We start from the raw sequence: 24,671 nt of genomic DNA on the forward strand, positions 1-24,671 counted from the left end.
CACCTTGAATTGCCCTCAGAAGCCAATAAGATGATACTTGATCTGGTATGTTATCTTGTGGCTAATAATGCCAAACAGATCTATTCTTTGTGAAATGAGCTTAGGGCAGGCTTCTGCAGAATGTACTGCAGTTGTCAGATCTAGAGGTTTCGGAGTGTAGAATGTCTGTGACAATGTCTGCTTTAAAGAAAGACCAAGATGATGTGGTATTATCTTTAATGTTACTAACTTGTTGGGGAAAGAGAGATGTTTTCTTCAGGTTTCTGAGGGAAATCTCTGTAAAACTTGAAAGCAAGTTTGTTTCACCAACAGAAGTTGTTCCAAATACAGTACAGTAAACCCTCGAGATGCACGCAATCAGGTTGCGCATCTCAGTTTAACACGACTGCTGACCCTGACAGGAGTGGTTTCCCGGTCCCAGAGTGGTAGGTAGCTGGGAACTAGGCAGCAGCCTGGCTCTCATCTCACCTCCACTTGCAGAGCTGGGAAACTGAGCAGGGCAGCATCCCTGGTTAATTTCCTGGCTTCAAGGAGTGGAGGGAAGGGTGGAGCCAGGCTGCTCCTGGTTTCCTACTCCTCCCCACCAGCTAGAGCCAGGAAACAGACCAAGGCTGCTGCCCTGGTCAGTTTCCCCACTCTGCAGGCAGAGGGGAGCCAGGAGCCAGGCTGCTGTTTGGTTCCTGGCTCCCTGTAAGTGATGGGGAGCCGGGAGGTAGGAACAGGCTGCTCCCTGGTTCTTGGGTCCCTGCTACTCTGGGAGCCAGGAAATTGACCAGCCCTAGTGGACTGTACAGTTTCCTGGCTCCAGCAAGCCCAGGGGAGACGCAATCCCCATGTAACTTGAGGGTTTACTGTACGTTCGATTTAGTGGACACCAATGTAACAGACTATGGAAATAATGTATGCTGTCTGTCAGCCTCTCCTTCCCCCCCCCCCAAATAAATGCTAGAGACTCACCAGAGCTGCCACTGGGCTGGAGGGGCCACAGGGTCCAGAGGAGCTGGGTGAGGGGGTGGGGAGGCTGTGGTGGGGTGCCAGGAGCTCTCCTCCCTCAGCCCTATTGTGTGGAGTGTGTCAGCACCTGGCCGCTGCCGCCTGCAGTGGTGCTGAGCAGCAGCCATGGTGTTGGAGTCTGCTGCCCGCTGGCAGGCTTGGGTTAGCCACGCTCTACCTTCGCACAGGTGCCTCAGAGTCGGGGGCTGTAGGAGCCGCAGTGCTGAGAGTTGCAGGAGGTGAAGGAGCCAGGCTGGCATTCAACTCCTCTCCTGATTACTGGGAGAGGGAGACAGATGTGTGAGGGGAAAAATGGGGCAGGAGTGGGGAAGGGGAGTGGAGGGGCAGAGGACAAGAGAGAGGGATGGGCTGGGAAGGTCAGTGCATCATCATACAGCATAATGTTTCAGATATAATGGACTTCGAGCATTAATGGTCACCCCTTCCCCCAATTACTCTGGTAAATCGAGGGTTTACGGTAAATCGGTCATCCTCAAACTTATTGGCATCATGCCCCTCACCTTCTTTTTTACCATCATCCAACCCCCCTTAACAAAAAATTCAATTTGTACTTTTAAATAAACACACAAGCTTTTTTATAAAAATGTTATTTAAAATTAAAAATAAGCACAAATAATTTTTCGTGCTCCCTTGTGGGTACCTGGTACAGCCCCAGCTGGCTGGGAGCCTGAGCCCATGCCAGCCGCCAGAGCTGTCCATGCCAGCAAGCCACCCAGCTGAGCTCTGCCTGCCCACCAGCCTTCTGAGCCTCACGCAGCTGGGCCAGCTGCCTGCCCGCTAGCCCAAGCCGGCTTGTGCTGCCAGGGCCAGTTGCCCACCTGCCAGCTAAAGCTGCTTGAGCCCCACAAGCCCTGAAAGTCACCTGCCTGAGGTGCCCCCCCCCCCGTCAGAAAGTCAGGCACCACTAGCCCCAACTCTTACCCCATCCCCAGCCCTCTGTCTTACCCCATTCTCCTGGTCCTCCTCTTCCCCACTCCAACCCACGTTCAATCACCTTTGCAGGAGGCAGCTGGTTCCACGTGGGTCTTTGCCGGCTCCCTGGTTGTTATAGTGGCTGCACTGGAACATCCATGTAAAATGGCAGGGGCTGAGACACAAAAGCAAAGGCCGCCTCTTTCTTCGGGTGAGGAGAATGATGCGGGGAGCTGGGTCGCCTCATGCCCCCCCTCCAGTTTAGGAAGCCACGCTGTAACGATATTACCTCTCATGCCCTTGGATTTACATGGCTACAATTAACTGCAGACTTACTGTTGTAAGTGACCTTAGAAACTGAATGTAGAAACCACAGAAGTCCTGTGGCACTTTATAGACTAACAGATACTTTGGAGCATAAGCTTTCTTGCATCTGATGAAGCGGGTCTTTGCTCACAAAAGCTTGTGCTCCAAAATGTTAGTCTATAAGGTGCCACAGGACTTGTTGTTTTTGAAGGTACAGACTAACTTAGCTACCTCTCAGATGAATGTAGAAAGGCGGTCTTTGCCACTAATGACAAACTATTCCTAATGGCACATCAGTGCTAATGAGATCTCAAGGAACAAACTGCATTTTTTATAACATTTTAAAATGAATAGTTTATTGAGCAAAAAAGATACTTTGTGACTTATTACCATTTGTTTTTAATCCTCTTGTCTGTTACTCTCAATAGTCTATGCAAGCGGCAAGATGTCCAACAGATGAACTGTCATTAAGCAACTGTGCTGTGGTTAATGAGAAGGACTTCCAGTCTGGCCAGTAAGTATCTGCTGTTACTCTTCTAATGAGACCTAGAGATGGTGCCATGTTAGGTCTGGAAGCAGTTAGGTAAATTCGTGACTCTTGCTTGTCTGGAGAGCTCACCCTATGTGAGTCACAGGTATATCTCTAGTATGGGACTCTGAATGTGGCTTTGAGGTTAAAAGTTGAGGTGTGGCTTTATCTCAAAAGGTGGGACTAAGGTAGGGGTTGTGTTTAGACGAAGAGCAGGCCTGCTTCCATGGACCCATTTTTAGGGTATTTCAATTAAAAGTCTACACGTATACTACACGTATACTACATGGAAGAAGAAAATTTCACTTTGGCCACAGAACACTTCATTTACCAGGCTATTATGTAAAATGCTATTTGCGATCCAAAAGTCTGCCACCTTGTTGTCTTAGCCCCTTCTGTACAGTTGTTAGATTTCAGATTTTGAGAGAGTAAACTATTTTATAGTTCAAAAATGCAGTGCTGTAACAAGGGTGATGGGAGTGAGGCACTTGCCTTGGGCTCATAGCTGAGGGGCTCATGGCAAGGGCCATGCTAACACTTCTCATTTTAATGATGGCAGTACAGTTCGCTTTGCTAGGCTTTTATATGTATATTTTAGAGATGTTGCGGACTTTGGCTCTTGGGCACCGGTAGCCAGCATATCTTTTCCATCAGCAGCTGGCCAGCTCCCCTCAGCCGCTGCAGTAGTGGCAGCAGCAGCCAAGCCCGGCTTGCCAAGTCATGCGATTCTGCAATGGAACTTGGCAGAAGTGGAGGACCTAAGGACAGAAATTCATGCGGCTATATTGCAGCTTTGCAATCTTCCCTGAATAGGAGGTAGCTCGTAGCTTTTTTTGCTCTACGAGCAACCTGGAGAATGAACTGTGACTTAGGGCAGATCTAAACAACAGATGTGTAAGATTAAGGCTTGAATCTGGATTTAGACCTCCTGGCAAGGAAGATCCACAGAACAAGAATTTTCTCTCAAATGCCAGTGCACATGAGTGTTAAACAAAAAACATGAACAGCTCATTAAAACAGTTATGGTTCCTTTTTGGTCAAAGGCCAGCCTCTCTAGTGACAGTTTTTTCTTCCCTTGAGAGAGTATTTTCAGCGGTTTTCATAAGAAGGTCTTCCCACTCCAGATCATTGACCTGGAATGGATTAACCCATAACTTCGAAAAGAAATTCGACCTGAGCCAAAGCCCATTGAAATGAATGGGATTATGGTTCCTTTGGTCACTCCAAGCCTTACTAGGTGTTAGCTGGTGGCCGGGTAATGTGCGGTGAGGTATTCCCCTGGGTCCTAAGCAACCCAGTTTTTTTACTGTTAGAGCAGGCAGCTCCTAGCACTCTCACCCACGGCCAGGCTGTAGTAACCAAACGGTTAAAGTTCTTTTTGTTGTGCCGGCTGTGTTGTAGTGACAAGAGGATGACAGGGTCAGGCTCAGAGCTTAACTAGTTACAAGTTTATTAAGCTACAGTTATAAGCATGTGGTTACAAAAGGCTATTGTCTACTTCTTATATGCTAGCAAAGTACAGGTGTTAACAAGTTACGTTACAATCCAATACAAAGATATCTGTTACCATCTAACACAATGATATCTTGACACAGCGACATCTAGTTACAGAGCTCTAATTCTTTAGCTGTGCACAAAAAAGTCGGAGACCTAGCATGAGTGTATCTTACCCTCTCTGCGTCTCTCGATACCAGCGTAGCCAAGCTGGATCGGTCACTCAATTCCGCGGAAAGACGAATACGAGGTTGGGCGTCCCCAGTTGTGGACCTCGGGAGGCAATCACCTGACCCGACCAGCAGGAAGTTGGTGGAATGCACTCAAAGTTAGAGTTCTGCTGGGCCCACCTTTTATATCCCTCTGGGTTATGTATTCTCTTTCTTATCTATGGTGCCAGATCATACTGGTCTGTCTTTGTGACGCCAGTTTGTTACAAGGGCATTTCTTACTTAATTTGCACTTGTAAGACAGGTGATAAGTGTGATGGGGTTCAGGGGTCCCCCTGCACTGTACCCCGTCCGCTGGCAGGAGTGACTCTCACTCAGCAGGTACAACAGCAGGTTTATTAGGCAACAGATGTCCAGTTTCTCACAGAAGCAACAGCATAGCAGCCAGAGACAGTCCTTCCAACCTGTCCTGGGGGGAAGACCCCGAGGGGTGCCCCTCTGGGGTGTAGCTTTCCCCCTCCTCAGGCTGGCTGCCTTCCAGCTCTCCCGTTTCCTCGCCTCTAACTGCCGCCCCCGATTCAAAACCCAGCTCAGCTCCTCCCTGCTCTTTGTTCAGGCAGAGGTGTTATCTGCCAGTTGTAGCCCCAGGGTCATCCTTAGCCACTGGGAGCTGCTGCTTGCCTCGGACATCCAGCCTGACTCACACATGCACCCCCCCACTCCATCACATCTCTCCCCCCTTCCAGACCGCACTGAGCGGGGTCACTTAGCCAGTGACCTGGGGAAGTTCGGGGCCCTCCCTGCGTGACAGGGCATCGGCTATGGTGTTGTTGTTCTCCTTGACGTGGACCACCTCCATGTCGTAGTCCTGCAGGAGCAGACTCCACCGCAGGAGCTTGGCGTTGGCCCCTTTCATGTGATGCAGCCAGGTCAGGGGTGAGTGATCGGTGTACACGGTGAAACGCCGTCCAAACAGGTACGGCTGCAGCTTCCCCAGCGCCCACACCATGGCCAGACATTCCTTCTCTATGGCCGCGTAGCTCTGCTCCCGGGGCAGCAGCTTCTTACTCAGGTACACGATGGGGTGTTTCTCCCCTTTGTCAGTCACCTGCATTAGCACCGCCCCCAGCCCCACGTCCGAGGCATCGGTGAACACCAGGAAGGGCTTGTTGAAGTCTGGATTTGCCAGCACTGGGGCCCTGACCAGAGCCTCCTTCAGCGCGCAGAGGGCATCTTGGCACTGCTCGGTCCAGACCACCTTGTCAGGCTTTCCCTTTTTACACAGCTCCGTGAGGGGGGCTGCGATGGAGCTAAAGTGGGGCACAAACCTCCGGTAGTACCCCGCCATCCCAATGAAGGCCTGGACCTGCTTCTTAGTCTGGGGTGTTGGCCAATCTCTGACAGCCTCCACTTTAGCTGGCTCTGGCTTTAAGCAGCCGCTGCCCACCTTGTGGCCCAGGTAGGTCACCTCAGCCATTCCCACCTTGCACTTCCCTGCCTTGATAGTCAGACCGGCCTTCTGGAGTCGGTCCAGCACCTGCTACCTCCCACGTCTGGCTGAAGATGCAAATGTCGTCCACATAAGCCAGGGCAAAGCTCTCCATCCCTTTCAGTAGCTGGTCCACCAGACGCTGGAAGGTAGCGGGTGCCCCCTTGAGGCCGAAGGGCAGGACCAGGAACTCGTAGAGCCCCACAGGGGTGATGAAAGCCGACTTCAGCCGGGCATCTTGGTCTAATGGCACTTGCCAGTACCCCTTGGTGAGGTCTATGGTGGTGAGGTAACGGGCTCCCTCCAGCTTGTCTAAAAGGTCATCAGGCCTGGGCATGGGGTAGGCGTCCGAGACAGTGATGGCGTTAAGCTTGCGATAGTCCACACAAAACCGAACAGACCCATCTTTTTTAGGGACTAACACCACGGGAGAGGCCCAGGGGCTGGAGGAGGGTTGGATCACCCCCAGAGCCAGCATGTCTTCAACCTCCCGCTCTATGTCCTGAGCCGTCCTCCCTGTGGCTCTGAATGGCACACACTTGATAGGGGCGTGGGTGCCTGTCTCTATTCGGTGGACAGCCAGGTCAGTGCGTCCGGGTCTGTCCGAGAACAGCTGTTGATGCGAATGCAGCACCTCCTTGATCTCCGTCTGCTGGGCAGGGGTCAGCTGGTCTGAGAGGGGAATAGACTCCAGCAAGGAGCCGGCTCCAGTCCTTGTGAGTAAATCCACCAAGGGATCATCCCCCTGCCCCTCCCAGTGTCTGCATACGGCCAGCACCAAGTTCTGCCTGTCCCAGTAAGGTCTCATCATGTTCACATGATAGACCCGGTGGCTGTGGGCCCGGTTCGACAGTTCCACCACATAATTCACGTCATTTAGCTGTTTGACGACCTTGAAGGGCCCATCCCAGGCCGCTTGCAGCTTGTTCCGCCGCACAGGTATAAGGACCATCACTTGATCCCCGGTGGCATAGGCGCGGGCCCTGGCGTTACGGTCATACCAGACCTTTTGCTTCCTTTGGGCCATGGAGAGGTTCTCCCTGGCCAGGCCCATGAGCTCGGTGAGTTTTTCCCGGAAGGTCAGTACATACTGTACCACTGACTCCCCTTCAGGAGAGGCCGTCCCCTCCCACTCTTCTCTGAGCAAGTCCAAGGGTCCCCGTACCCTCCTTCCATACAGCAGCTCAAACGGGGAGAACCCCGTGGATTCCTGGGGCACCTCCCTGTATGCAAACAGCAGGTGAGGTAAGTACTTGTCCCAGTCATGGGGGTATTGATTCATGAAGGTTCTCAGCATCTGCTTCAGAGTCCCATTGAACCTCTCCACCAGCCCATTGGTCTGCGGGTGGTAGGCTGTGGCCCAGGTGTGCCGGGCCCCACACTTGTCCCACAAGCTTTGCAGTAGGGCCGACATGAAGTTGGACCCCTGATCTGTGAGGACCTCCTTGGGGAACCCCACTCTGCTGAAAATGGACAACAGTGCATCTGCCACGGTGTCAGCGTCGATAGAGGTCAAGGCCACTGCTTCTGGGTATCGCGTGGCAAAATCTACCACTACCAAAATATATTTCTTCCCCGAACGCGTTGCCTTGCTGAAGGGGCCCACTATGTCTATAGCCACTTTCTGGAAAGGCTCCTCTATGATGGGCAGTGGCCTCAAGGAAGCTTTCCCCTTGTCGCGGGTCTTCCCCACCCTCTGGCAGGGATCGCAGGACAGGCAATACAGACGGACAGCTGCAAAGATCCCTGGCCAGAAAAAGTTCTGTAACAACCTTCTCCTGGTGCGGTGGATCCCCTGGTGTCCTGCGAGCGGGACATCATGGCCTAGGTACAGCAGCCTGCGCCGGTACTTTTGGGGAACCACCAGTTGCCTCTGGACCTTCCATGGCTCCGCTTTGCGTCTGGGAGCCCATTCCCGGTACAGGAATCCCTTTTCCCACAGGAATCTCTCCCTGCAGCCATCGCCCAGCTGTGGAGCTGGGCTGAGACTGGCCAGTTCCCTCAGCTTCTGCAAGGAGGGGTCTCTCTGCTGCTCTGCCTGGAATTCTTCCGCTCGGGCAGGAGCGGATGCTACTTCCCCATCCCTGCCTGGCTCCAGCATCCCTGGCCTGTGAGATCTGGTTTTTGGGGGCCCCCTTTCTCTCAGGGTTGGCCCCTGTGGCTTTGGCTGGGCCTGTACCCCTGAATCTGGGGAGCGCACCCCTCATTTTCTTTGGCTACGGGTCAGGACCAGGGCACGAGGGCGTTCACCTTGCCAGTTCTCCAGGTCAGCCCCCATCAGTACATCTGCCGGCAAATGGCTGTGCACGCCCACTTCCTTGGGGCCTTCCTTCTTCCCCCATTTCAGGTGCACCCTCGCCATGGGCACCTTGAAAGGGGTCCCATCAATTCCTGTTATCGTCAGGTGGGAATCGGGTATCATGCAGCCCGGTGCCACCACCCCGGGTCGGGCCAGCGTCACGTCAGCGCCTGTGTCCCAGAACCCCGTTACCTTTTTCCCGTCTACCTCGAGGTGTTTGAGACACTTGCTCCACAGAGGTAGCGCTGCCCCCACTCTGTAAACTGGCCTCTGAGCATTTGGTCCCCCTGAGGAGCTGGTCTGCGGGGCGGATTCGGCCCAATCCGAGTGCCCATTGTCAGCACCACCCGCCTTGGCCGCCAGCCCCTCTGACTTCTGGGACCCCACCCAGTTGACTCCATGACCCCCCGGCCTGCTCAACCTGTCTGGGAGCCTGGGGCACTGGGCTGCTCTATGCCCCTTTCGCCCACAGCGGTAACAGCCTGGGTCTTGTTGTGTCCCTCGGGCCGGCTGCTCTGTCCGGGTTCTGTTTGGCTCTCTGGGGGGTGGGTGGCTGGCCCCTCTTTCCTGGGCTTGCCCAAGAGGTGGTCCCCTCTGTCGTACAGTTAGGGACCAGTCTCTCTGAGATTCTCAGTTTCTCCAGGACTCCCTCTCCCTCGGGGACTCCCTCTCTCTCCGAGACTCCCTCTCTTTGTGGGGCTCACTTTCAAACCTGGCCCGGCTGTTTGTGAAGTCATCTGCCAGTTTCCCTGCATCATGTGAGTCCCCCGGCTTCCGGTCCACGAGCCACACCCTCAGGTCAGGTGCGCACATCTCGTAGAATTGCTCCACAACCGCCAGCTCGATGAGGTCCTCTACTGACTGGACTCCCATTCCGAATGCCCACTTCTGGTAGTATTGCTTCAGGCGGGCGGTTGTATCTACGTGGGTTTCCTCTGGCCTCTTCTGCGCCTCCTGGAACTTCTTCTTGTACATCTCCGGAGTCAGCCCGAACTTATGCAGCAGGGCCTGTTTGAACCGTTCATAGTCCCCAGGCTGCAGCCCCACCAGCAGGCTGAGCACCGCTGGGGCCTTCTGGCCCAGCAAGGGGGTGAGGTGCCGGAGCCACTCATCTGGGGGAACCTCATGCAACTCACAGGCTCGCTCGAAGGCGGTAAAGAACTCGTCCATGTCCCCTGTGTCCTGACACTGGGCCAGCACACGCGTCTCCAAGTGACTGGCCACCCCGAGCCGTCTGGCCCTCTCCCCGTTTACCGCAGCTGGGGCCTCTTGGCGTCTCGCCTCTGCCATGGTTCGCTCATGCTCCCGCTCTCACTCTCTCTCCTCACGCTCTCTTTCTCGTTCCTGGCGCTCGTGCTCACGCTCTCTTTCCCGTTCCTGGCGCTCAGTCAGCCACTGCTGGGAGCTCATCCGTGGGTGCAGTGCATCCCACTTCTGACACCAGTGTGATGGGGTTCAGGGGTCCCCCTGCACTGCACCCCGTCCGCTGGCAGGAGTGACTCTCACTCAGCAGGTACAACAGCAGGTTTATTAGGCAACAGATGTCCAGTTTCTCACAGAAGCAACAGCATAGCAGCCAGAGACAGTCCTTCCAACCTGTCCTGGGGGGAAGACCCCGAGGGGTGCCCCTCTGGGGTGTAGCTTTCCCCCTCCTCAGGCTGGCTGCCTTCCAGCTCTCCCTTTTCCTCGCCTCTAACCGCCGCCCCCGATTCAAAACCCAGCTCAGCTCCTCCCTGCTCTTTGTTCAGGCAGAGGTGTTATCTGCCAGTTGTAGCCCCAGGGTCATCCTTAGCCACTGGGAGCTGCTGCTTGCCTCGGACATCCAGCCTGACTCACACATGCACCCCCCGCACTCCATCACAATAAGCAATTTGAGAGTACAGGACATTCTTTTTGTGTGGGCGGGGCACTTCCCCTTCTGGGATGGTTGTGTGGTCATCATACCCATCAATGCCAGCTGGGGTGATTTCTTGAGGGTCCCCCCCACCTCATGTTGATAGTTTGGCCTATTAGCCTTCTATCTGTACTTTCTGCTTCTTAGGGTCACGATAAGCTAGCTCACCTGGGCCTCAATGAGGGCATCAAAGACTGTGCTGTCAGCAGCCGTTTCCGTGCCCTGTGTGCTCCTCAGTGGGGGGGGCAGCGAGCAAGCTGGCTTGTAAGGGGGAGACTTTGTCTGGCTACACTAGGCCAACTGTGGTAATTGTAGAGCTAATACATTGACTTCAATGGCCTTTGTGTCAAGCTCATACTAAATGTTTGTCCAGCTTTCGATGGGACTTGCTATCTGCTGAGGGAGACTCCTTCTTTCGCCCTCCCTCTCCCCGCCCCCCGTCATCTGCAAGACCCCGGAATAGCAGCCAGACCCTGAGTATTTTAACTGTTGAGGGAGGCTTCCCCGGGTCAGCTGCAAGGTCCCTGAATAGCAGCTAGCCCCCAACTATCTTAGTTGCCAAGGGAGACGTCCCCCCACGTTTGGCTGCAAGGCCCCTGAATAGCTGCCGCCAGCCACTGAGTATCTGCTGAGGGAGACTTCCTCAGGTGGCTCCAGGACCCTCACCACGTGTAAGCTGCCTGGCAGCATGTTTAGCGCGTCATTTTTATGGGTTTGGGGTTGAGCCAAATGATGCGAATGGGTGCAGGAAAGTTCCAGACGGCATGGTGCCTCTGGGGGGAGGGATAGGAGGGGATGTGGGGGCAGGACAAAATATAAACAGCTGAAAAGAAGTTTCTCGGTCTCTCATATAAGCATGACCCCGCACCCACATCCTAGCTGCCACATGATGCATGGGGACAGCAGCTGGCACCAGGCAGTGCAGGAAAAAAGGCAGCTATCAGAGGTAGACACAGAGCTACAGACCCCACAGCTCTGATAATAGCAAAGAAAAAGAGAAATTTTTCAGCCTCTCATACAAGCATGACCCTACAGCCATGGCCTTCCAGGTGCCAAATTGAAATGGTCTTCCTGTTGCCTAATACCTGCGCACCTGAGAGCAGTAGAGATGGAAGAGGCCGGAGCAGAGAATTGTGGGGCACATACAGGGCATCTCTAGAGGCTAATGAATTTGATTTAAACACATGGTGCTTCCACACTGGCCTTCATTTGGAATTTTAGATTTGACCTCAGTGCTACACCCATGACTATATTATATCAGTACATTGATTTTTGTGCTCCATAAATTGAGCTAATGGTATTTATAGTGAAGACGGGCACTTGGTACAGTCAAGCTAAATGCCATACATTCGATTTTTATCTCATAGGGTAGATGCAGCCTTAGACATTTGCTGCCCATCACTGAGTGGCAGTCTTTCCTCTTTCTCAGTCTTGTGCTGTATTGATGCTCAAGCATATTGTTTTGAAAACACCAGTTTTGGACACCTAACTGATTATCCACAGGTATTTCACCCGACATAGTAGTTGGCTTACAGGAATATTTCCCAGTATACATCTCTTTCCTTAGTAAACCCAAAACCAGAAAACGGCTTTCTTGAAATTGTGGAAAGTGCTATGAGAAATCTGGAAAAATTGGGAGGGATCCTGTTTAGATATCTTTCCAGACTGTCTCACTCTCAACAGCTTCTTAGGGGTGCCATGTCCGTAGGGCGCATCTTTTTCAAACTGGTATAGTAAAATAATATGCTTTGCAAAAAAGATTTTGTCTGATTTCTGAATAGATGCCCTCTTTATGAGGTCCATGGTAAAGTCAAAATGGCAATCCCTTAAATATATGTGTCCAATTTTCAAGATAACTATTTTAATGGAGTGTGAGCCTTTTAAAGGCTATTGTATTTAAGTTTAAGAACTGAAGTGGGAGAAAGTTAACTTCTTTCTGCATTCGGTGAAGTAGTTAAAAGACAACAGCTTTGAGTCACAAGGTGAAAGTGGTAATTTTTATCAGCTGAACAATCCTTCAAAATACAAATAAAAGTCATGTTTAAAAGCATATGGCCCATCTGGAGAGATGAAATGCTAAGTGAGATCTTCGGATTTCAGTTCTCTTTTAGGCAATTCTTTTGTTAAAATGGATACTGCTAATCTTCGAGAAGCAGCAGTAGATTTAAGTTTTAAATATGACAGTGATTTCAATGCCTTGGAAATTTCTGAGTTTTAAACATCAGGCATTAGCATTGTTGCCAAATGTTTCATCCTCAACTAGTTTGGACCCTGTGCAGTTAATTCATGAATATAACCTGGCCGAATCTTATCCAGATTAGGAAATCACCCTGTGAATATTTCTCTGCTTGCCAGTGACTGTGGCTTCTTGCAAAAGAAGTTTTAGTAAACTAAAATTAAGAGTTACCTTTGGGTATCCATAGGTCAGGAGACTTTATCAAGTATGTTCATCTTATCAATAGAACATGAGGTAGTGAATAATTATTTCAATGCAATCATTGATGAGTTTTCCTGATCAAAAGCATGTAAAGTACAATTACAAATACCTAATAGTACCTGACAAGGTGATATTTTATAATTATTTGTATTAATATATAGATTATACATATAGATTAATTGTATTAAGATATATATGTATTTATGCAAATCTCATAACTAATAAATGTGTTGATGTTTATGTATTTTCCCTTTTTCTACAATAAAACTACACTCATCCCTTGTTGAATGAGTACTTTATTTACGAGTACTTGCTTAAACAAGGGACACACATACTGACCTTTTGCTCACTGGACAAGTGAACTCCCCCCGCTAATACAAGACTTACCCCCTTCCTGCGAATCCAACCCACTGCAGCCTGAACCCCCTGGCCAGCCCTGTAGACCCAAACCGTGGCAACTTAACCCCCCTGCTGACCTCCACACACCCGAACTGCCAAAACCTAACCCCTCCCCCCCCCGCCACCGAACCCTGTGCACCCAAACCACCAAAACTTAGCCAACCCCCTGTCGGCCCCTGCATGCCCGAACTACTGAAACCTAAGCCCAAAGCCCATATGCCTGAACCGTGGCAACTTAAACCGCCCCCGCTGGCCCCCGCATGCCCCAACTGCAGCACCTTAAACCCCCTGCTGGCCCCGTACACCCAAACTGTCAAAATTTAAATCCCCTGTCGCCCTGTGCTCCTGACCCCGCTGGCCCCTCAGACCAAAACTGTTGCAGACTTAACACCCCCCTTGCCGGCCTCACAGACCCAACCTGCAGCAGCTTGAACCCTGCCCCCACCCAACCCACCACCATCTTTTAACCCTCCCACTTATGTCCCCAACCTGTCCCCAGCTTTTAACCTCCCACAACCCCAGGTTCACTTACCGTTCAAAGGCAGCACCATCTGCTGCCACTCTGAGCACTTGGAACCAGAGACTGTTACATATATCTTAACAGGAATTTAGTGTCCTTCTTATGAGTTTTTGCCTACGAGCAAAAAGTTAGGAACCAATTGTACTCATATAGCAAGGGATGAGTGTGCTATGAATATATAAACATGAGGGGGTGCAATTTTATATTCTTGCTTCAGGCTCAAAATTAGTTAATTATGACACTGCAAAAATGGGAACCCAATGAGGAATTTTTTCTATTGGGGGGAAAAATGTTCATATGTGCTCAAGACAACCTTGAGAATGAATTTTCCTTACTACTTGTGGGTGCTTTGTTTTGTAATCTTAATGTACTTTTAACATATCAGAATTTTTTGTGTGGATTGCGGTGGAGTGATTTTTATATCTGTGATTTTAAGCAGGAAAACTCTATTTAAATAGTTGATCTTGTGTTGTTAGAGAGAGGTTGATAGTCTATAGTTTCACAAATAACAAGCAGTCCTGTAGTACTTTAGAGACTTAATACCTAATAAATTTGTTAGTCTCTAAGATACTACAGGACTGCTTATTGTTAGAGGTTAATTCTTGTTGGCAGGTAACCATTAAAACAGGGGTTTGGCACGTGATCCATCAGGGTTGTCCACTGGCAATCCATGAGATTATTTTGTTTACATTGACAGTCTGCAGACATGGCCCCCTGTAGCTGCCAGTGGTGATGGTTCTTCGTTCCTGGCCAATGGCAACCATGCTTGTGAATGATGAATGTCAGCAAAACATCTAACAGCCCACTAGTAGATGCACATGGAAGGTTGTGAACTTCTGCATTAAAACATTGACTTGCAACCAAATACAGCTGTTGCATTAAGTGTGAACCTTTTTTGCTAGTCGCAGTGATGCACTATATTATACATTTATCAAAGGATTTATGAAGATTAACAAACATTTATTCAAATTCTTAATTTTTACATTGTATTAGAAAACAGTGCATAATGATTTTCTTGTTTCCTGAATGGTGATTTTTTTTTTATGAAGGACTTTTATAAAACTGCATTTGGATGGAAATTGTAATTCAATAGTACAAACATTGTTTAGTTAAATAAAGCAAATATATATAAATATATTTGTTAAAACATGTTGCACTTAAAATAGCAGTGTACTTTGGCGTTGGACTGTTATCATTATGGGGCAAATTTTCAAAAGTCGGTAGACAAGTACAGATACAGATCGGCATCTGTTGTGACTTTTTTTTTTTTAAAAGTGCCTAAGCATGTTAGAGTCCCGACTCCCATTGAAATCAGTGAACCATTGTACATTCATATGGCCAGTGTCATGGGGTTTGCCTCATCTGTAGTGTTCCCTAGTGTTTAAGTACGGCACTGCAGACATTCCACGCATCAATATCCCCCTCCTCAGGGTTTTCAGTCTCTTCCAGGGCTCACATGGCTCGCCCTGTTTCTGGGTCATTCTCATTTGTCTCTTTTCAGAGTAACAAAAATCCAGACCAAAGCAAAGGTACTTTTACCCCACTTAGGATCTTGTCAGCCTGCTCTTTGGGTTCAGTTCCTTCTGGGCTACCTTTCAGTCCTTCTGTGGCTCTGTGATAGAGCGCTGACTTGGGAGTCCTCTGACACAGTCTGAGCCCCTTTGGGCTACATTTTAGTTTCTCTGGCTTTGGGAGAGAGCCCTGACTTCTGAGCTTCTTCCCTAGAGTACCCTCACAATCCCCTGCAGGCCTTTGCTCACAATCTTTTACAGAGGTTCACCCACTTCGTGTGGTTCTACTCTCTTGAACAGGGCTGAGAAATAACCCAGTTGGTCCAGATGGGGAGGATAGCTAATCTGTCTCAAGTATGGCTGAGCACAACGACCCTGCAAAAGGCTTGTGATTGGCAGGGCTGATCTTGAGAATCTGCTAATGAAAGTCTGATTCAAAGCTGTCGTGATTCCAGTGGAGTTAATTGCCATTTCAGTGGAACACGCTGTGTTCTTCATAGATCTCAAGTTCCCAGTCATCCTTGCTGTCATCAGATGTTTAGCTGCATGTGTATTTTCTCTCTGCGTGCTGCCTTAATTCTGGCTCCAAATTCCATGTAGCAGGCTCTGATCAAATTGTCCAATAACCACAGCTCCAATAATAGCAAAAGCACTCAGTTAGGTTTACTGTTGAAGCCTGGTAATAGCAGACTCTATGGCAATACTTGTGGGTATGTCTCACATGGTCACCTAAGACAAATGTGATTGTGACAATGGACTCAGCTCAGTCAGTGAAGGGTCAGTGAAGAGACCCCCCAGCACTGTTTTATGCACCAATACAAACTAGTTGTACCTCTTACATAGTTAATTACTGCCCCCTTGTGATTTATTACCACCCCTGTTACCTTGCACCAAGTTTCATCTTGATGTTCGCAATCACTAGATCAGAGTGGTCTGAATCTGTATCTGCTCCTTGGGAAGTTTGGCACTGCTGTACTGATGTTACCAACCTTCTTATCAAGATCTTATCTACCACGTTCTTGGACTTCCTGTCTTTTGATTGCTATGTCCACTTCCTAGAGTCCTTTTGTTTGAATTTTGTGCTGCAGATCACCATCTTGTGCTCCATAGTAAATTCTAGTGGTTTTTTGCCTTGTTAATTTCTTTCTCCTTATCCAAACCTTCCCATGACTCTCTCCCAACCTCCGATGATCAGCACATCTCTCTTCAAAAAAAAAAAAAAAGAGGGGTCCTGTGGCACCTTACAGACTAACTGAAATGTATGGGCATCAGCTTTCGTGGGCAAAGACCCACTTCGTCAGATGCGGGTCACCTGCATCTGACGAAGTGGGTCTTTGCCCATGAAAGCTGATGCCCATACATTTCAGTTAGTCTGTAAGGTGCCACAGGACCCCTTGTTGCTTTTGCAGATCCAGACTAACATGGCTGTCCCTCTGATACTTGACATCTCTCTTCAGTATCTCCTCCAGTGTCTTTGTCAAGTCTTTATAGAATATCTCTGCCATGAAACCTTTTGGGGTTCCATGCCGGTTCCAAGCCTGGATTAAGGAGGAGAGTTGGTCAGATGCATGACGATGTACTGATTGTAAAACAACAGTATGAATGAAATCTGATGCCAGTATGACTAACTGATCAAAGATGCCGACTCAGATGTCGCCTGGAGAAACAAGGTCCATGATACCAATTGAGCGATTGCGGTCGGGTCGATAATTGGGTCACCAAAAGAAAATTACAATTAACATATATACTATCAATTGGAAGGTGCAACAGCGGAATGCTGTGGTCAACTGGAAAAGCAGAGCTTCTGTGAAAGGAGAGGGAGAGATAGTGATGTGTTATACTTAGACTGGCAGAGATGTCTTGGATTGCATCGGGAGAGATCTGAGGTTACAAAGTCATTTGGTTAGGGAATGAAATGAGGCAGGAGTCTGATTCCTTCTTAGCAAAAAGAGCTAGAGGAGCACTGTTAGGATACAAACTGGTGAGTGTGAGATTGCTGGTAGCGAGATTCAAAGCGAAACCATTCAACATCTTGGTCGTTCAGGTGTACGCAGCCGCTTTGGACAGTATGAAGGAAGAGCTTGAGCTATTCTGTAAAGACTTGACAAGGATGCTGGAGGAGATAACCTGCAGTGGAATAAGGAATCTGATGACCTGTTTGCTCACCTGCTGGAAAACATGCTGTAGAAGATCAAATTTTCAACATTCCTGTTGAAATTACGTTTTTAGACACACAACTTCAGGCCTGCTTAAATTACAATATATAAAATTCCATTGCCTGATGTTTAGGACCACTTCTGTCTGAGAACAAATGCTTACATGGTTGCTTTCAGATAAGCCCCTTGTAAGCGCTTCAGCATCAGAAACTACACAGGTTTTGTTTATGGTCTGTTTTGAATGTGGTCATGTGCTTCTGCTCTGATTATCCAAGACAATGTGAAATAAGAGGCTTTGAAGAACAGTATTTGTCTTCTCAGCCCTGAAAAAAACACTCCTTGACTATTTTGATTCCTCCAATCTTTCCTGTAGCACAGAGGCTGCCTCTTCCCTCTGTAACCCAGAAGAAGATACAACAGTGATATTTATTGCTGCAGTTAGTGCATTGTTTGTTGGACCATAACATGTACAGTATTTACCCATTGTGCTGCCAAGCTTTTGTAAATTATACCAGTGTGGTGCACTTCTGTTCACTGACTTATGTGCTTCCCATTGACATATGTGCTAGTTGGGAGGACATGATCACCCAAAAACTAGACTTACAAGGCAAAGATGGAAGCTCCTCCAGCCATTCTTTATGCTGGAAGATGGGTTGTAGCTTTGATAAAAGGGGGTTGTCATACAGTGGTGGTGCTTCTGACTTGCCATTTCAAGGGGTGAACGCACATTTCAGAGTTTGTCTGTGCTGTGCTAGTCAACTTTTCCAAGTTTAAACTGTTCTCTCCCTTGGAGAGCTCCTGTCCCAGGAAGGGAGCTGCCCTTTCCTTCTAGCAATGGTTTCTCCTTGGATAGGATTGTTGTGTGTTTTTTTTTTAAGTAAACTCTACACCTACACTTCTCAGAGTAAATAGGAGGTGGAGCCACTGGTGAATTGAAAGCCATGTTTTCTCACCTGCAGCTGAGGATTGAGTCCCTTTTATGGCAGAGTGTACTAACGTGAACCTGGGCAGTATGGGATTAAGGGATTGTTTTGGGCTCAGACTGCTCTGCCCTGCTGCATATGCAGCAAATTCTCCATTTTCTGCAGGAATTAGAAACATGGCTGAGCTGAAGGTGAGCAGGCCTGTAGCCTACAGCTCCAGCAGCTCAGAGCAGAGGACAGCCTAAGGTTTTGTCTACACTGCCTGCTGAGGGACAAAACTTTAGTTGTACACAGGAGCTTAATCCCCTTCCCCCAAATGACGACAAAAGCTTTACTGTAGCAGGGATTAGTGTAAACAGTGCTTTGTCAACAGGAATGCTTTCCTCTCCTCACAAAGCAAACACCAAAGATGAAGTGTAGAAGTTTTTTCGGTCAGCCAAAGTTCTTATGCTGCCTGACTTCTAGTGGCAGGAATCATAGACTCCTAGGGCTGAAAGGGACCTCAGGAGGTCTTCTAGTCCAGCCCACTGCCTAAAGCAGGATCAACCCCACTAAACCATCCCAGCCAAGGCTTGGTCAAGCCTGGACTTAAAAACCTCTAAGAATGGAGATTCCATCACCACTCTCCTAGTGAAACAGTGTTTCCTAATAGCCAGCCTAGACCTCCCCCACTACAAATTTAGACCATTGTTCCTTGTTTTGCCATCCTTCACTACTGAAAACAGCCTCTTTCCATCTTCTTTAGCACTCCCTTTCAGGAAGTTGAAGGCTGCTATCAAATCACCTTTCACTCTTCTCTTCTGCAAACTAAATAAGCCCAGATCCCTTGGCCTCTCCTTGTAGGCCATGTGCTCCAGCCCCTAATCGTTTTGGTTGCCTCTGCTGAACCCTCTCCAGTATGTCGAAATCCTTTCTCTACTGGGGGGCCCAGAACTGGCTGCAATAGTCCAGATGTGGCCACACCACTGCCGAGGGGAAAAATAACTTTTCCAGATACTGGAAATGCTTCTCATAACGCACCCCAATATGCCATTAGCCTTCCTGGCCACAAGGGCACACTGACTCATATCCAGCTTCTCATCTACTGTAATTCCCCAGGTTCTTTTCTGCTGCACTGCTACTTAGCCAATTGGTCCATTGTAACAGTGTTTGGGATTTTTTTGTCTCAAGTGCAGGACTATGCACTTGTCCTTGTTGAACCTCATCAGATTTCTTTTGGCCCAATCCTTCAATTTATCTAGGTCACTGTGGACCCTATCTCTATCCTCTGACTTATCTACCTCTCCCCCTAGCTTAGTGTCATCTGCAAATTTGGTGAGGATGCAATCCATCCTCTCATCCAGGTCATAATAAAGATGTCAAACAATACCGGCCCTAGAACCGATCCTTGGGACACTCCACTTGAAAGAGACCACCAAGCAGACATTGATCCATTCATCACTGCCTATTGAGCCCAACCATCTCACCAGCTTTCTATCCACCTTACACTCCATTTATCCAATCCATATTTTCTTAACTTGTGGGCAAGAATATTGTTAGAGATTGTAAAAAAAAAAAAAAACAAAAAACAAACAAACAAAAAAAAAAAACTTTGGTAAAGTCAAGATATATCACATCCATTGACTTCCCCATGTTCACAGAACCAGTTACCTCATCGTAGAAGTTAATCAAGTTGGTGAATCCGTGTTGACCATTCCTGCTCACTTTCCCCAATTACAAGTGCTCCAAAATGGATTCCTTGAGGATCCCCTCCATGCTTTTCTGGGGACTGAGGTAAGGCTGACTGGTCTATAGTTTCCTGGATTGTCCTCCTTTCCTTTTTTAAAGATAGGCACTACATTTGCCTTTTTCCAATCATCAGGAACCTCTCCCGATCTCCACGAGTTTTCATAATCTTTGACAGAATGGAAGTGTTTGCAATGAAATTTGCCAACTCCCTTAATACCTTAATACCGTGGGATGCATTAAATCCTGACCCAGGGTTTAGCTTTTCTAAATAGCTGTTAACCCTTTCTTTCCCCACCGAGGGTTGCCCATCTCTTTCCCATACTGCATTACCTTGTGCAGGAGTCTGGGAGCTGATCTTGTCTGTGAAGAGAGAGGCAAAAAAAAAAAAAAAAGCATTGAGTACTTCAACTTATTCCACATCGTCTGTCACCAGGTTACCTCCCTCATCCCATAACAGCCCCACACCCTCCCTGCTGACCTTCGTATTGTTAACATGCCTGTAGAAAACTTTCTTGTAACCCTTCACATTCTTTGATAGCTGTAATTTTGAGTTGTGCTTTCACTTTCCTGATTACTCCCTGGCATTCTTGAGCAATATATTTATACTCCTCCTTAGTCATCTGTCCAAGTTTCCATTTCTTATAAGCTTCCTTCTTGAGTTTAAGCTCACCATGGATTTCCTTAATAAACCAAGCTGGTTGCTTACCATATTTTGCTTTTTGTACGTGTAAGAACACAAGAGTGGCCATTACTGGGTCAGATCAAAGGTCCATCTAGCCCAGCATCCCATCTGCTGACTATGACCAGTGCCAGGTGCCCCATGGGGGTGGACTGAAGACAGTGATCAAGCAACTTGTCTCTTGCCATCCATCTCCAGCTTCGGACAAGCGGAGGCCAGGGACGCCATTCCTACCACCTGGCTAAAAGACTTTTATGGACCTTACCTCCATGAATTTATCTAGCTCTTCGTTGAACTCTTATAGGCCTAGTCTTGACAGCCTCCTCTGGCAAAGAGTTCCACAGGTTGACTGTGTGCCGTGTGAAAAAGAACTTTCTTTTATTAGTTTTAAACCTGCTACTGATTAATTTCTTATATTATGGGAACAAGTAAATTTTTCTTTATTCACCCACTCCACACTGCTCATGGTTTTATATACCTCTGTCATATTCCCCCTCAGTCTTCTCTTTTCTAAACTGAAAAGTCCCAGTCTCTTTAACCTCTTCTCATATGGAGCCCGTTCCAAATCCCTAATCATTTTAGTTGTCCTTTTCTAAACCTTTTCTAATGTCAAAATACCTTTTTTGAGGTGAGGAGACCACATCTGTATGCAGTATTCAAAATGTAGGCATACCATAATTTTATAAAGGGGCAGTAAAATATTGTTTGTCTTATTTTCTATCCCTTTTTAATAATTCCTAACATCCTATTTGCTTTTCTGATTGCCGCTGCACACTGCGTCAATGTTTTCAGAGAACTGTCCATGGTAACCCAAAGATCTCTAATGTGATTTCCAATGTGCATTACTTTACACTTATCCACATTAAATTTCATTTGCCGTTTTGTTGCCCAGCCACTCAGTTTGGGGATCTTTTTGAAGTTCTTTACAGTCTGTTTTTTGTCTTGACTCTTTTGAACAGTTTAGTATCGTCCACAAACTTTACCACCTCACTATTTACCCCTTTCTCTAGATCATTTGAGTAAGTTGAATAGGATTGGTCCTAGGACTGACCCTTGGAACACTGCTTGTTACCCTTCTCCATTCAGAAAATTTACCATTTATTCCTACCCTTTGTTTCCTGTCTTTTAACCAATTTTCAATCCACGAAAGGCTCTTCCCTCTTATCCCATGGCAACCTAATTTACACAAGAGCCTTTGGTGAGGGACTTTGTCACATGCTTTCTGGAAATCTAAGTATACCATATCTACTGGATCCCCCTTGTCTGCATGCTTGTTAACCCCTTCAAAGAATTCTAATAGAACAGTAAGACACAGTTTCTCTTTACAGAAACCATGTTGACTTTTGCCCAACAAATTACGTTCTTCTACATGTCTGGCAATTTTATTCTTCACTGTTGTTTTGACTGTTTTGCCCTGTACTGACATTAGACTTGCTGGTCTGTAATTGCCAGGGTTGCCTCTAGAGCCCTTTTTAAATATTGGCATTATGTTGGCTGTCTTCCAGTCCTTGGGTACAGAAGCTGATTTAAAGGACGGGTTACAAATCTCATTAAAAATTCTACAATTTTACATTTGAGTTCTTTAAGATCCCTTGGGTGAATGCCATCTGGTCCTGGTGATTTGTTACTCTTAATTTCTTGTTTGTTCCAAAACCTCCTCTAATGGCACTTCAGTCCGGGACAGTTCCTCAGATTCATCACCCACAAAGGTTGGTGCAGGTTTGGGAATCTTCACAACATCCTCAGCCATGAAGACTGAAGCAAAGAAATCATTTAGTGTCTCTGCAATGGCTTTATCATCCTTGATAGTTTAGTAGTGTCTGTGTGTAGTAGACATACCCTAAGACTCTGAGACAGCTGCCCGAAGGGGTGAGCCACCTGTGGCAGGTTCTGCCCATGGTGCCACCTGTATCTTGCATCCCCTGACCCACCAGCTTGGTCTCTTTATTGCACTGTACTGCTGGGATAGGCTATAGAGCAGTGGTCAACAACTCACAGAATGCATACTAAGAGTGGGATGCAACTGATTTTCATCAGCATGCAGGCAGGAACTCCACCCTGTCCGTCCTCCCTCAGGTAGCCGAGAGCTTGCTGAAAGTCGTGCTGCCTGTATATTAATAAAAGACCAGTGAATGCTACCAACCACAACCTAAATGGTAAATGGATTTATTAATGAAGCTCTTGTAAGTAATATATGTTTTCTGTGGGTATTTGAGCCCTCCAGCACCCTTGAATTCCATGCGTATGAATTAAAGTGTGAAAGGGGACCTCTGAACCTCTGCCTTACAGCAACTTTCTGGGGTGTAGTGGGTTCTGCCCAGAGTGGAGCAGGGTCTCGGGTTCAGTCCTGGGGGCACACCTTCCAGGGCCTGGGGTTTCAGTGGAAGTAGGGCTGAAACCCCAAATGCTGGCAGGCTCCTCCTGATGGGCTGTGTAGCGAGGTGCTGTGGCCTCCCCCTGACTCAGAGGTGGGGGAGGCCGCTCATAGACCCTGGTGGGCTGGCCCAGAGCCGGAACACCTGTGCCCCGACCCTCAGAGGGCGGTGCCTAGAGCCAGAAGGGCCCTGACCAGGCTCCTGGGCGCCAGGAGCGGGGCACCTGCTGTTGACCAGTCCGCCCTCAAGAGTTGCCCTCCAGCTGCCCAGACCAGCCTGGGCAGCCACAGATAAGCCTGCCGTTGGGCTACTACCCTGACTTCCCAGATCTACTGTGGCCCTCGCGCCAATGGAGGTGCCCTGCCAGGACCAGCGAGGCTGCCTGGGGCTAGTTATCTGGGGTTTCCAGAAGAGCAAGGTCCCGGAATCCTGCCTGATGCCCCAGCGCTGAGGCCTCCAACCATCTAGAGCCCACAATCTTGCCACCGGTGGACTATCCAAACGACAGAGATGTCCGACTGGCCGGAGCTGCCGAGGGCAGACTAACTGGACGAAACCCACCAGGCGGGACTGGCAGACCAAGCCGACTGGGACCCCGCACCAATGGCGGTCGAAGTAGGAAGTGGCCTGGGGAACGCTCCCCCTGAGCCCCTGGTGGTGTGTTGTAGTCTGGATTCCAGTTGCTAAGCTCAGGATGTGAGCGATCACACCCTGGGCTGGGCCGCAGTGGAGTGGGAAGGCCTGCGACCCCCTGCCCTGCCTCGCCTCCCTGCAGGGGAGACCCAGTCGCCTCTCCAAAGTCACCCTGTTTAGGGGATAGCAATGTGTTTTCTGCCCCGCCCTGGACTGAGGGCTGGGCTCCCCAAACCTCCTGCTTACCTGCAGCCCTGCCCTGAACCAAGGGCCGGGCTTCCAACTGTTTGTGTGACTGCTGCCATGCCCTGAATGAAGGGTGGGCTTCCAAGCTGTCCGCTCGCCTCCAGCTGTCCCTTAAAGGGGACAAGGCCCAGGGTCGGCCAGACACGGAGGGAAGAGCTGTGTTGGCCCGTGCCGCCTAGAGGGGGCACTGCTGCAGGCCAGGGTCGCTACAGGCTGAAATCCCAATCCCCGGCAGGTGTGCTCTGGCTCTCGACCTTCAGAAGATTTTTGTATTCAGGTCGGTAAGTTTGGCTGCCCCCATCATAGATCGTTGTAGTAAGCTATAAACCCAGTGTATCTTTTCATGCCATGATTTTAGCGTCTAGCCGACTGATGACTTTAAGCTCCCTGGCTCATCTTTTGAAAGTGTTGTGACGATTTCCTTTTCTTATCCTCTACAGCTTTCCCCACACTTAAACTTCTCAAGGGCAGCACGACAGAGCTTCAAACTGAAAGTGTGGCCACGGCATGAACACTGCAGGACTCTGCCCTAGTGCTCTGTGTAAACCACCTCCACGACGGGAGGAGGTAACAGTGCTGGGAGTGTGCCTTTCAGTGCTGTAGCCTGGTTCACACTGGCACTTGAGAGCACTATAATTTTCTGCGCTCCGGTGGGGAACACACCTGTGAGCCAGAAAGTTATGGTGCCAGTGTCAGCTTAGGAGAGGTCCACATTACAGTGGAAGTTCGAAATAAGGCACGTAATTTGTAGGCGGAGTCGACATACATACCTTAATTCAGGCTTCCAAGCCGTCTCTGCTAAGGATGGTCCATGGGAGCATTTGCTCCTGTTGACTTTTTACTCTTAATGGGGGGCAGGAATACTGAATCCGACATAGGAACCTGGAAGTCTGTTTTAGTGCATCCCTACTAGGCAGGCAAAACCCAACTGTGAAGTATCAACAGTGGCAGAGTCAC

The 24,671-nt window shown here is 48.8% G+C and overlaps 1 protein-coding gene across 2 annotated transcripts in view; it reads left to right on the forward strand.

The window, feature by feature from the left end:
• Positions 1–24,671, forward strand: part of NSF (N-ethylmaleimide sensitive factor, vesicle fusing ATPase) — a 201,524-nt gene that overhangs the window by 13,652 nt on the left and 163,201 nt on the right. For both annotated transcript variants that reach the window (XM_074978745.1, XM_074978746.1), the window contains exon 2: positions 2,661–2,746. In XM_074978745.1, coding sequence (XP_074834846.1) covers positions 2,661–2,746 — 86 coding nt within the window. The remainder of the gene's footprint in view (positions 1–2,660; positions 2,747–24,671) is intronic.

This window comes from Carettochelys insculpta, chromosome 28, assembly GCF_033958435.1.
Source record: "Carettochelys insculpta isolate YL-2023 chromosome 28, ASM3395843v1, whole genome shotgun sequence".
NCBI lineage: Eukaryota > Metazoa > Chordata > Testudines > Carettochelyidae > Carettochelys > Carettochelys insculpta.